General features: G+C 36.8%; 1 protein-coding gene across 2 annotated transcripts in view; it reads left to right on the top strand.

Annotated features, from left to right (window-relative positions):
* The first annotated feature begins 50 nt into the window (after positions 1–50).
* The window catches only part of LOC117338781 (protein neuralized-like), a 64,742-nt gene continuing 50,724 nt past the window's right edge, over positions 51–14,068 (top strand). The window contains exons 1-2 of one of the 2 annotated variants that reach the window (XM_033900109.1): positions 77–231; positions 3,948–3,968. In XM_033900109.1, coding sequence (XP_033756000.1) covers positions 198–231; positions 3,948–3,968 — 55 coding nt within the window. In that variant the 5' untranslated portion in view covers positions 77–197. Of the gene's footprint in view, positions 232–3,947; positions 3,969–14,068 lie in introns of both variants that reach the window. The other variant, XM_033900110.1, reaches the window with a different exon arrangement.

Genomic DNA, 14,068 nt, shown 5'->3' with positions numbered 1-14,068 from the left:
ATTTATGTTTCTAGCGGTCTAAGCGACGACTCAATATTTTTCAATGATTTTAGCGGTAAACCTCTCGAGACCAAAACCGGAACTTCCGCCTTTAGTTAAAATACCTTTGCACTCGAAAACAATTACAAATTCTTCAGATTTTGTAAATACTAAAAGAAATGTACAAGCTGAATGTGTCGTGAGAAACGCATACCGGTATGGGAAACCACGGGTCCAGCCAAGGTGGAAAAGGTAAGTCGGTAAACTACGGCATACCTGGCGATGTCTCCGGGTTCGCGATCGTGTTTGACACATTGAAAACATTTGTCATTTTGACGCAATAACCGAGATGGATCACTTTCACTTCCATCTCACATCGGTGTCATATTCCACAAACTAATTGCCAGATCTGATGCGAATTAACCATCTAGATACCATGTGGTTTTTTTTTGCAAATTGAATCTTCCATCTATAAGTAATGACAGTTGATATAAATAAACATGATTTATATATGTAAAGCTGATATCAAGGTATCCTAACATATGAGCAATAGCTAGAATTCTATATAGGTAATGTGGGTTGAACAAGGTACCATGTTGCTTAACGTATCTCATATAGCAGACAGTATGAATTAAATTGTCGTGCATGTCTGCCCTAAATTGAGCCATTATCAAATATACAATACATGCATGCTGTACATGCTGTTGTAATGCATTAACTTTAAAGTTAGGTGGTGAAATGTCACACAGGCTTCTTGTAAATTAGCAGGATGGGAAGCTTGACAATATTGCACATGTGATTTTGATTTCAAAACACATATTTTATTAAGTTTTAAAAATAATTTTGAGTTGAGTCAGCTGATCATGAAATATCAATTGTTTATAAAGACTTTATAATGTATAATTATGGAAATAGCTACATCCATATCATTCATATCACAGCACTGAACATCGACTTAAGTTTTATAATATAGTTATATATGCAATGAAAATAGTTCCAATGATTATGGCTTTTTTCATAGCAATATATTTGAAAAATTATTAAAAAAAAACTGAAGTTCTTCTGAAAGGTTGATAATTATAACATTATAGCAACACATTTGATATAGGTCTGTAAAATTATATTATCTATATATTTATAGATATATTTGATAACTTTATTTTCCAGCTAGGGTTCAAGGAATAACAGGGGCCAGGAATGGGCCATATATATATAAAATTTAAAAAAAAAAAAAAAAAAAAAAAACACACACACACAAACAACTTCACAAGAACAACACAGAATCCTACTAATTAGTTTTGAAGAGACTTTAATCACAAGCATATAATAAATCTGGATCTACATTACTACAGACTTTTTTGAAGGAAAGTGTAACAAAATATTGTAGCAATTAAAAAAAATATGTTATTAAACATGTTCTTCAGGTATATGATTGTGAATAGATTTTGGTATTGTCACAACCAGTAATGGATTTAAGCATGACATTTCAGTCAGGCTACACTTGATCACCTTTGTCAGACAAATGACCAGTGCAGATTCATAAACAAAGCGTAGCAGAATCAACATTTATTTACATAGTATAGCCAAATTGACCTCTCCACAGAGTAGCCAAATCAATTTATACACTGTTTACCACCTCTGTGTAATAAGATTACAGTGAATAGATCCAGATGAAAAAGAAACTAACTTTGATTACATTCTCATACACTTAATACCTCAATTTACATATGCAGCACTTGTCTGATAAATACCCTGGTATGACAGATTGTATATACAGTCACCAGAATGTTATAACTACTGGTTTTGATATATCAATGTCTTAGATATGTCACAAATGTGTTGCCCTGTGACTAGCTACCTTTAGGGAATGTTTTATAAATAACAAATTAGAACACTTTTAATGTCCTTGTGATATATTGTGCTCTGGTATACTAAAATCTCAGTTCCCTATTTTCCCTATAATTTACATATAGTACTTAATGTATTGTGATCACATATATAAAGCAAAAGTACCTTTTTTACATACTATAATGCCATGTTACTGAGGCAATATTCTTATTGTAAAGTGGAACTAGACAAGCTTCTACAGCTAGTTTTAATAGAAGTGATACAATATATATATATATATATATATATACATAGTCTGACTCTAATAATGCTGTTTTACAAATTAGACTATTTCAAAGAGCTGTCTTTTGAGTATTCCATCACAAAAGATTTGGTGTTTTACCATGCAGTGTGACAGTAGTTTGTACTATAGCTACCACAGGTACATAGTTAAACAAATATATGATGGCTATATATAGAATACACTGTTGTCCCATTTTCTCATTTATATATCCATTTAATCATGTTTTGTCTCTGTCAATTTTAACCTGTCAACAAGAATGATATTAAAGGGACATCAACATAAGTGTTAGATCAGTACAATTAGTGATGTATAAGGCATTGCACTGCAATAGACTGTATACTATATAGTAAGTAAATTTATACTTGAATGTTTTTACAGCATTGGATTTATCTGTGCTGGATCAGAATGCCTTTCAGTGTGTGACTGATATATATGTGGTCTGTACATTCTGATGTCGCCATTATAACAACCTGACATGCGTTCTGTTATACTTTCTCTGTAGTTGTCATTATATATCACAACAACCATTGATTTTGTAACTATAAACTCAACAGACAGCTAGCTGCCACTGTTGCTTTAGCAAAATGCCAAATACATAATACGTGTAACATCAATAATCAATACTAAAACAATGGGTTAATTATTGATACTTAATTGATTTTATTGTTAATCTTCCCTATTGTTTAAATCTTTGAAATAAACCATGTGTGAGTGGATAAAATAAAATATTTTAATTTTTTATTGCACTACTAGCTGCCATGAGTTTTTCTAGAGCATCAAGACCCAGACATTGTTATTCTCTCTCTCTTGAGTACCTAGCTTGTCCCAGCTGTATAGCATTGTGATTTACCAACTTGTTTACTCTACATAAATCATATAATATCTAGATCTGCAGTTATTCTAGTTTGTTCCCATATTGCTAACATGAGTTTAAGAATCCACATAACACTTAATTATAACTGTTGATTTGAATCCTTAATGACTTTTTAAGTAGTCTTCTGAAGGAAAACAATTATATTTTTATTTGAGACATTTTATAAGCTCACAGTACATCTTAGCTAAGCTTGCATCATTGTAGAATTAGTGCCATGGGGTTTAATGTTTCAGATTAAGCATTGGATTTAAGAATACATTATTTTTTGCAGTAACATGAAAATATTTGATGGACCTTTAAATTCTAAATAAGTTTGAATGTTGGACTTTTAAATTCTAGATTATTTTGAATGATGGACATTAAAATTTGAATTTTAAGTAATTTTAAATGGGTGTCTGTCAGAAGTATATATATATGTTCCTTTAATATTGCATATTCACATTCCTTTATAATGTCTGGAATTTTTAATACTATGGAGATGCAGTGACAGCTAGGACACACTTGGCTTAGTCTACATCATTTAAGGGTCACTATATAGTTTGAGTCCTGCAGCAATTTCCTATGCCTTTGGAAAAGATCATTTACTTTGTTAGTTGTGTTTCAGTTGACTCAGCTTTAATGAGTATGTGATAGGGCAGTGCTGGATCTGTTGGTGCTGAATGGCAGCTCCAGCTGTATGCTCCCCAGGTAGAATGATAAAGGCTGGTAGTTAATTAAAAAAAAAGACCTGCAACAATAACCATGGATGATAATGTGTTACCTGCTTTGAAATGGCTATATATATATATATATATATATATATGCTGCATATAGGAACTTCAAATCATCCATTTTAATTTTTACTACCTGGTATATCAAGAGCACAATTAAACTTTGATTTTCTGAAATCATTTAAAATTCTACACTGAAATAGCAAGATAGCTGAAAAATGTTTCACCAACTATGCTTCAAATTTAATTCCAGTTAAACACAGAAAATCTGAGGGTAAGTTGACTTGTAAACACTTTCTCTGTATTTTTATACACCTACGAAATCACATATCTAACTACTAAAACCATTTATACAAATTTGAATCTTACTAATATTTTTGGAAGGATCTTATATATTTCTTTTCACCTTCTTTAATTTCAAAACTATATATTATACTAGTGTTATATACACTCAGCATATCATGAAGTCTATAATCTTTCTTGCTGTATATATATATACTTTGATTCACTTTCTGCAGAGTAAGTGCTACGTACATATAAGCTTCAATGTTTTATGAAACTCTTTATGATTGTCAGAATTATTCTGGATATCTATTGTAACACTAAGACACAGTTGTTGATCACCATACTGTACATTTTCACAGTCACAGTTGCATTCCTTGTCCCTTTTTGTGTTATTTTGTCAATTTTAATTCAGATTAAACAATTAAGGTATATGGATGTGAAGGATCAAGTTTGTTTTAAAAGAATGTATATGTATTCAATAGTAACAGACTAGGTCATATGAGGAGCTGTCACACCAACAGAAAAACAACAGTACAGAAAGAATGAACTGGCAGTAAAACATTCGAAAGGCTAAAATAAACATCCAAAATGTTGCAGTCATGGTAGCAGATCAATTTTGATCTGTTTTATAATACCCATTAATTGTATATATAGGAGACCTGAAAGTACACCGATTCTGTTAGGAACCCACTTTTATTTGCTGACTATCAGGAACCCACTTTTAGTTGCCGACTATCAGGAACCCACTTTTAGTTGCCGACTATCAGGAACCCACTTTTAGTTGCCTCTTGTTAGGAACCCATTTTCTGTTGCCTCCTGTTAGGAACCCATTTTCTGTTGCCTCTTGTTAGGAACCCATTTTCTGTTGCCTCCTGTTAGGAACCCATTTTCTGTTGCCTCCTTCTACCTGTTAGGAACCTACTTTTAGTTGCTTCCTGTTATATTAGGAACCCATATGTAGCATTTAGCCTGCAAGGTACCTCTAGAATCAAGTAAATGATTAGCTGCTTCCTACCGACTAGACTGGCCACCAGCCTTAAGTTTTTTGTTTAAGAATCACTCCACTAAATTCTAATACTAAATTATCTCCCCCTAGTTTGAAACTTAGGACAGAGTCAGACATATCCTTGAGACCAAAATCATAAACCTCAATTTAATTTATAATTTTGATTATTTATAGAGATAGGTGGCCTGAGTCTACCTACCAACTTACTTAGGGAGAATTAAACCTGATACAGCCACATGAATGCCATCATGATCTGTCTACAGACATCACTCACTTTGATTGTGGGCTGCATGGGTATTGCAGTCACAATATTCTGAGGCAATTAAAGATATACTGGGTAATTATAATACATGTATCACAAGTTTTCTTGTTAGAAGATAGAAAATCCAACCACTTTTTGACGTGTTTGAAGTTACCGTAGTTTCCTGATAAATTGATGCTATTTCCTCTATACAATTACAGGTTATTTGTTGTAGCCATTTTAGGGAGTGAACATTTTGAAACAATTCTCAGTGAAATTTGTTACAGAAAAGTACTTGCATTTGACAATTTGATGACTGGAAACATATATATGGGGCAAAAAGTGGATAAGATCACTGATATAAATAGAACTTAACAGTGTAGGATCAAATTCTGCTGGTAAGGTGATTTTGTAAAAAAAAAAAAAAAAAAAATTGTTATGTAATAAATATTTGTCATATATAGTTTGGAACTCTTAATCCTTCTTTGAGATACATTTACTCACAGTGCCATAACCTCTCTGATGTAAAAATAAGCAGAGGGGTCTTTCCCATACCCAAGGGACTTATTTTCTTTATAAACACCATCATGTTGTAAAAACAATCCCTAGGGATTTTTCCTCACCCCAAGGGAGTCTGGACTTCGTTTCTAGGTTTTATCTTTGAAGCAGTTGAGATCCCTCACCACATAACCATATATATAGCTATTAAGGAATTGAACATGAATGTATTTTGGCGTTTTGTCAAATCAAACCAGGTGAGCGATACAGGCCATCTGGGCCTCTTGTTATTGCCTCTTTTTTTTGTAACAATCTTAGTAGAGCTATAATCCTTACAACTACAGTGGACCCTCGATAATCCGAACACCTTCGTTCCCAGTCCAAACCGTCCGGATTACGAGTTTTCCGGACTGCCGAATTTCGTCTACCAGGTAAAAAAAATTGTCGTGTAAGAGTTATCTCCCTTGATTACATGCAATCCGGGACGTTTCATAAACACGTCTAATTGTCAGACTTTTTAACAATAAATATACTTATGTTTCTGATATGATTTTTGATTTCTTTTGTAGAAAGTAAAAAATAAACTTTGTTTTTAAAAGAACATGTCAAGTGAAAGTTGTTTTATTTATAGCGGGCATAGGCCTATGTGTCCTACAAACACCACACATGTGTCACGTCCCGGAGGTTCACAAACAAGTAGAAATTACAAACGTTAAATAACTTAAATAAAAGACCCGGATTTTACAACTTACCATCAGTCCATGTTTTTTTATGATTTTTACGTACCAGAAACCCCAAGCTATATATCTAAAAGTACGCTACACCAGCGAGAACTACCGAAGAAGTCCGATAATTATTGAACCCGTATTAACTTAACAATGTGACGCTTAATTAAGTATCATACGACTATTGACTAATTTGTGTGTAATCAACCCAGTTCTTGTGATCACTGCTTAATACGTAAATGTGTGTGTAATTAATAACGTGCATCTTTCAATGAGTCGTCTTTTCACGTAACGGTGTTACAAAGCCGATATCCGTGTTTACCCAATACAAGTGTTCATGATGTTAATTACCGATCATAAATTTATTACATGTATTTGAGATTGATTAATTATGGTATCACGTACTGTATGTTTGTGCGTAAATTCTTGCTAATTACGAAATAGCAATATGTGATCCTATAAAAGTTGCCCTCTGTAAAATAACTATAATAGATATTGTACGTCAAGTTAATAAAAGCAAGACCAGGCTATACTATAAAATCCTTTAATACTGTAAAGTTTAAAAAGGTCTTAGAGAAAAAGTAATGTACCGTTATAAAAACAAAAGTTACACTTTGTAACACAGGTAAACACCCGGGGCTATGACCTGGCAGCGGTCGCCATGACTACGCACAGTGTCAAGCAATAGTCTGTACAGCTGTCGACACGGGTGACTTGCCCCGACATTTTTTCTCCTCGTGGTGAAAAAATCGTCCGGATTATTGCGGGAAATTTACTAATGAAAGTACGTTCCGTTCCCAAAATGGGCTTCCAGAATCGGAATCGGAATTTCCTGACTGGTGAGTACAAATAACGTTACGGAAATCCGTTCCCGTGCATTTCCGTCCGGACTGCGAGTTTTCCGGACTATCGGCGTCCGGATTATCGCGGGTCCACTGTATATATAACAATTTAGAATTAATAGTAACAACACAAAGTATCGCAATGCGCAGATAGTTGAAATAAATAGTAAAATAGCATGGAATGATAAAAGATCATACAAACAAAAATTCCATACAGCATATAAATCAGTTTAACAGATGTCACATCTAAAAATTGACAGAATACATGCTAATTTAGCAAAATCTAAAACAACAATACTATTGACATAACATTAAATGATGAGCCAATTATTGTAACATTAAAAGAGTATATTTGGTTCCCAGCTGGAGGTTACAGTTGACTGTACAAATATTTGTTGTCTCTGATTAATGCTTCACTGGTACAATGAACTGCCATTGTGATTAATAATTAACAGTTGTATACTGGTTAAATCTCTGTTAACCAGTCAGCGGTGTTGTCAATATTTAAAATGTTTGCATGTTCTGCCTGAAACATTTAAGTTTTATCAGTAAAATTAATGGACAGGAATGTTAAATGATGGGGCATCATTATAAAATCTGTTAAAATTAAATGATTTTCTTATTTCAAATAAAAAAACTTTTCCTGTTAAGTATTTTGCATGAAGTTTTAAGAGCTTTTAGGTCTGAGTATACAGCTTAGCTTCTAATCATATAACTACAAGTTGATGAGGCTCCAAAGAGCCTCAGGGCTCGACACGGTTTGGATGGGAAAGCCAGTAAAGTTGTAATTTTTCAGAGTTGTACATAGCTTTCTAATATTGTGTAATTACCAGTATCCTGTTCATGCTGAAGACTTTCACAATCATTACACACTGTCGATATTATAACTATTTTCAGATGGTATACATATATACAGCCACACAAAACATATATCTCCATCAGCCTTTAGTTTGCAGATGTGTAGCATATGCTTAAGACTTCATAATTTATAATTAGAATATATAAAAATATCCTGGTTGGTAAATCACATATTAAAACCCTGAAAGCCAGGAGTGCTTTCATTGTTTCCAAAATGGTGGATTATATGTCTGTTTTTTTTCTTATTTTGGATTTGCGAGACTTCCCCTTTTTCAACACATGTTGTACAAACATATATATATAACTATGAAATTAGGAATATGTTATATATGTTGGACATGTGTACATAAAGAACTGATCATCATCATGATAAGGTAACCCCCTTTAGATATACTAGTATATATACAGGTGATATTTATACAGGTAATTCATTATATAAGTATAGAGTATCATACGTACATCTATAATGAAGTATGGTTATATTATTTTAATGATCAGTTGCAATTGTACGTTATTGCGTGATATAAACCTGTTTACGATGGTGTTACCATATTTGTCCCCAAACAAGCTTCCTTCAATTTCCTACTATAAAAGTTTGTAGACAACTTTTAGCTTATCATTCTAAACTTGATGTTTCTTTGAGGACAGTGATTTATTTGCAGATAGATATGGTATAGATTAAGAAGAAAGCTTATTTGAAGATTATATGGGACTTATTTGCAGATGGATACAGTTAATAATGAAGAAGGGGGTTATTTTAGGATAGGGACTTATCTACAGATAGATATGGTATAAAGAAGGAGATGATTTTAGGATAGGGACTTATTTTCATATAAATACATACAGTATGAAGAAGGGGGCTTATTTGAAGACAGGCCTGGGAAGAGGGGGGGGGGGGGGGCTTATTTTCAGATGGATACAGTAGGAAGAAGAGGGATTATTTAGGACAGGGACTTATTTGTAGATATAAGTTTGGTATAAAGAAGGAGACGATCTAAGGACAGGAACTATTTGCAGATAAATACAGTATGAAGAAAGGGGCTTATTTGAGGACGGACTTATTTTCAGAAGGATACAGTATGAAGAAGGGGGTTATTTTAGGATAGGGACTCGTTTGCAGATAAATACGATATAAAGAAGTAGGTGATTTTAGGGTAGGGACTTATTTTCAGATAAATACAGTATGAAGAAGGGGGGTTATTTGAGGACAGGGACTAAAATTTGCAAATGAATACAATATGAAGGGTTTTTTTAGGACAGGGACTTATTTGCAGATAAATATGGTATGAAGAAGGGTGCTTATTTTAGGACAGGGACTTATTTGCAAATGAATACAATATGAACAATTTAGGCCTGAGCTTTTTTACATGTTTCTATATATAGTGCTGTGTCACTTTTTCTGTCATGGTTTTGAAATAAAAAGTTTATGTACAAACATATCTCATGAGCCCCTCACCACAACATATTTTTTTGTATATTGGAGAATATAGGAAGTAATCATACATTATCAGTATAATTTAATAGTCAGGTTCACTTTAGGCTTTTAGGATTGGAGACACACAATGAGAGGCCCTTTTTGACTTGTCAATCTTTTATGTTATTAAACTTTAAAGGTGATTTTAGTCAACAAGTAGAATCTGTTTTTGTTTTCAAACATTTGGGTTCATTTTATAAATATGAAACACCATCTGATCTGATTTGTACTAAAGTAAAAATTTAAGTTAAATTATTTAGTTTTTAGCAAATGTTCATACTGAAGATAATGAAATTGAATAACAATAATTAAGTTCCCATTTCACAGTATGAAATGGATACAACCTATCAGTCTGAATATTATCTATAAATAGAATGTATTTTATGAGGCTATTATGATCATGGTAGCTATAAAGTTGAATTCATAATGAATCAATTCATATCAAAGGCTTCATTTCTCTTAAAAATCAATACTTTTCTTCGCTATTCCATAAAAGTTTCTGTGACTGTTATTGGCTATCTTTGAGTTTTGGACGTTTATTAAATGTTTGTTTCAAGTCTGGAAGTAATCAATGCCTGTAGATTTGAATATTGTCTGTTACATCACAGTGTGGGACTGTAACATGGATAGTTCTAACAGATCACAGTGTGGGACTGTAACGTGGGTAGTTCTAACAGATCACAGTGGGGGACTGTAACATGGGTAGTTCTAACAGATCACAGTGTGGGACTGTAACGTTCGTAGTTCTAACAGATCACAGTGTGGGACTGTTACATGGGTAGTTCTAACAGATCACAGTGTGGGACTGTAACATGGGTAGTTCTAACAGATCACAGTGGGGGACTGTAACGTGGGTAGTTCTAACAGATCACAGTGTGGGACTGTAACGTGGTAGTTCTAACAGATCACAGTGTGGGACTGTAACATGGGTAGTTTCTAACAGATCACAGTGGGGGACTGTAACGTGGGTAGTTCCTAACAGATCACAGTGGGGGACTGATACGTGGGTAGTTCTAACAGATCACAGTGTGGACTGTAACGTGGGTAGTTCTAACAGATCACAGTGGGGGACTGTACCGTGGGTAGTTTCTAACAGATCACAGTGTGGGACTGTAACATGGGTAGTTCTAACAGATCACAGTGTGGGACTGTAACGTGGGTAGTTCTAACAGATCACAGTGTGGGACTGTAAACGTGGGTAGTTCTAACAGATCACAGTGTGGGACTGTAATGTGGTAGTTCTAACAGATCACAGTGGGGGACTGTAACATGGGTAGTTCTAACAGATCACAGTGGGGGGACTGTAATGTGGGTAGTTTCTAACCAGATCACAGTGTGGGACTGTAATGTGGGTAGTTCTAACAGTGTGGGACTGTAACATGGGTAGTTATAACAGATCACAGTGTGGGACTGTAACATGGGTAGTTCTAACAGATCACAGTGTGGGACTGTAACATGGGTAGTTCTAACAGTGTGGGACTGTAACATGGGTAGTTATAACAGATCACAGTGTGGGACTGTAACGTGGGTAGTTCTAACAGATCACAGTGGGGGACTGTAACATGGGTAGTTCTAACAGTGTGGGACTGTAACATGGGTAGTTCTAACAGTGTGGGACTGTAACATGGGTAGTTCTAACAGATCACAGTGGGGGACTGTAACATGGGTAGTTCTAACAGATCACAGTGTGGGACTGTACCGTGGGTAGTTCTAACAGATCACAGTGTGGGACTGTAACGTGGGTAGTTCTAACAGATCACAGTGGAGGACTGTAACATGGGTAGTTCTAACAGATCACAGTGTGGGACTGTACCGTGGGTAGTTCTAACAGATCACAGTGGAGGACTGTAACATGGGTAGTTCTAACAGATCACAGTGGGGGACTGTAACATGGGTAGTTCTAACAGATCACAGTGTGGGACTGTAACATGGGTAGTTCTAACAGATCACAGTGTGGGACTGTAACGTGGGTAGTTCTAACAGATCACAGTGTGGGACTGTAACGTGGGTAGTTCTAACAGATCACAGTGTGGGACTGTAACGTGGGTAGTTCTAACAGATCACAGTGGGGGACTGTAACGTGGGTAGTTCTAACAGATCACAGTGGGGGACTGTAACGTGGGTAGTTCTAACAGATCACAGTGTGGGACTGTAACGTGGGTAGTTCTAACAGATCACAGTGGGGGACTGTAACGTGGGTAGTTCTAACAGATCACAGTGTGGGACTGTAACGTGGGTAGTTCTAACAGATCACAGTGTGGGACTGTAACATGGGTAGTTCTAACAGATCACAGTGTGGGACTGTAACGTGGGTAGTTCTAACAGATCACAGTGGGGGACTGTAACATGGGTAGTTCTAACAGATCACAGTGTGGGACTGTAACGTGGGTAGTTCTAACAGATCACAGTGGGGGACTGTTATGTGGGTAGTTCTAACAGATCACAGTGTGGGACTGTAACGTGGGTAGTTCTACAGATCACAGTGTGGGACTGTAACGTGGGTAGTTCTAACAGATCACAGTGTGGGACTGTAACGTGGGTAGTTCTAACAGATCACAGTGGGGGACTGTTATGTGGGTAGTTCTAACAGATCACAGTGTGGGACTGTAACGTGGGTAGTTCTAACAGATCACAGTGGGAGACTGTAACGTGGGTAGTTCTAACAGATCACAGTGGGGGACTGTAACATGGGTAGTTCTAACAGATCACAGTGTGGGACTGTAACGTGGGTAGTTCTAACAGATCACAGTGGGGGACTGTACCGTGGGTAGTTCTAACAGATCACAGTGGGGGACTGTAACATGGGTAGTTCTAACAGATCACAGTGGGGGACTGTTATGTGGGTAGTTCTAACAGATCACAGTGTGGGACTGTAACGTGGGTAGTTCTAACAGATCACAGTGTGGGACTGTAACATGGGTAGTTCTAACAGATCACAGTGGGGGACTGTAACGTGGGTAGTTCTAACAGATCACAGTGGGGGACTGTAACGTGGGTAGTTCTAACAGATCACAGTGTGGGACTGTAACGTGGGTAGTTCTAACAGATCACAGTGTGGGACTGTAACGTGGGTAGTTCTAACAGATCACAGTGGGGGACTGTAACGTGGGTAGTTCTAACAGATCACATTGTGGGACTGTAACGTGGGTAGTTCTAACAGATCACAGTGTGGGACTGTAACGTGGGTAGTTCTAACAGATCACAGTGTGGGACTGTAACGTGGGTAGTTCTAACAGATCACAGTGGGGGACTGTACCGTGGGTAGTTCTAACAGATCACAGTGGGGGACTGTAACATGGGTAGTTCTAACAGATCACAGTGTGGGACTGTACCATGGGTAGTTCTAACAGATCACAGTGGGGGACTGTAATGTGGGTAGTTCTAACTGATCACAGTGTGGGACTGTAACGTTGGTAGTTCTAACAGATCACAGTGTGGGACTGTAACGTTGGTAGTTCTAACAGATCACAGTGTGGGACTGTAACACGGGTAGTTCTAACAGATCACAGTGGGGGACTGTAACATGGGTAGTTCTAACAGATCACAGTGGGGGACTGTAACGTGGGTAGTTCTAACAGATCACAGTGGGGGACTGTAACATGGGTAGTTCTAACAGATCACAGTGTGGGACTGTAACGTGGGTAGTTCTAACAGATCACAGTGGGGGACTGTAATGTGGGTAGTTCTAACAGATCACAGTGGGGGACTGTAACATGGGTAGTTCTAACAGATTACAGTGGGGGACTGTAACGTGGGTAGTTCTAACAGATCACAGTGGAGGACTGTTACATGGGTAGTTCTAACAGATCACAGTGGGGGACTGTAACGTGGGTAGTTCTTACAGATCACAGTGGGGGACTGTAACGTGGGTAGTTCTAACAGATCACAGTGTGGGACTGTAACGTGGGTAGTTCTAACAGATCACAGTGTGGGACTGTAACATGGGTAGTTCTAACAGATCACAGTGTGGGACTGTAATGTGGGTAGTTCTAACAGATCACAGTGTGGGACTGTAACATGGGTAGTTCTAACAGATCACAGTATGGGACTGTAACGGTGGTAGTTCTAACAGATCACAGTGGGGGACTGTAACGTGGGTAGTTCTAACAGATCACAGTGGGGGACTGTAACGTGGGTAGTTCTAACAGATCACAGTGTGGGACTGTAACGTGGGTAGTTCTAACAGATCACAGTGGGGGACTGTAACGTGGGTAGTTCTAACAGATCACAGTGGGGGACTGTTACATGGGTAGTTCTAACAGATCACAGTGGGGGACTGTAACGTGGGTAGTTCTAACAGATCACAGTGGAGGACTGTTACATGGGTAGTTCTAACAGATCACAGTGGGGGACTGTAACGTGGGTAGTTCTAACAGATCACAGTGTGGGACTGTAACGTGGGTAGTTCTAACAGATCACAGTGGGGGACTGTAACATGGGTAGTT

Source organism: Pecten maximus, chromosome 12 (assembly GCF_902652985.1).
Source record: "Pecten maximus chromosome 12, xPecMax1.1, whole genome shotgun sequence".
Lineage (NCBI taxonomy): Eukaryota > Metazoa > Mollusca > Bivalvia > Pectinida > Pectinidae > Pecten > Pecten maximus.
This window is presented reverse-complemented; position numbering and strand designations above follow the sequence as displayed.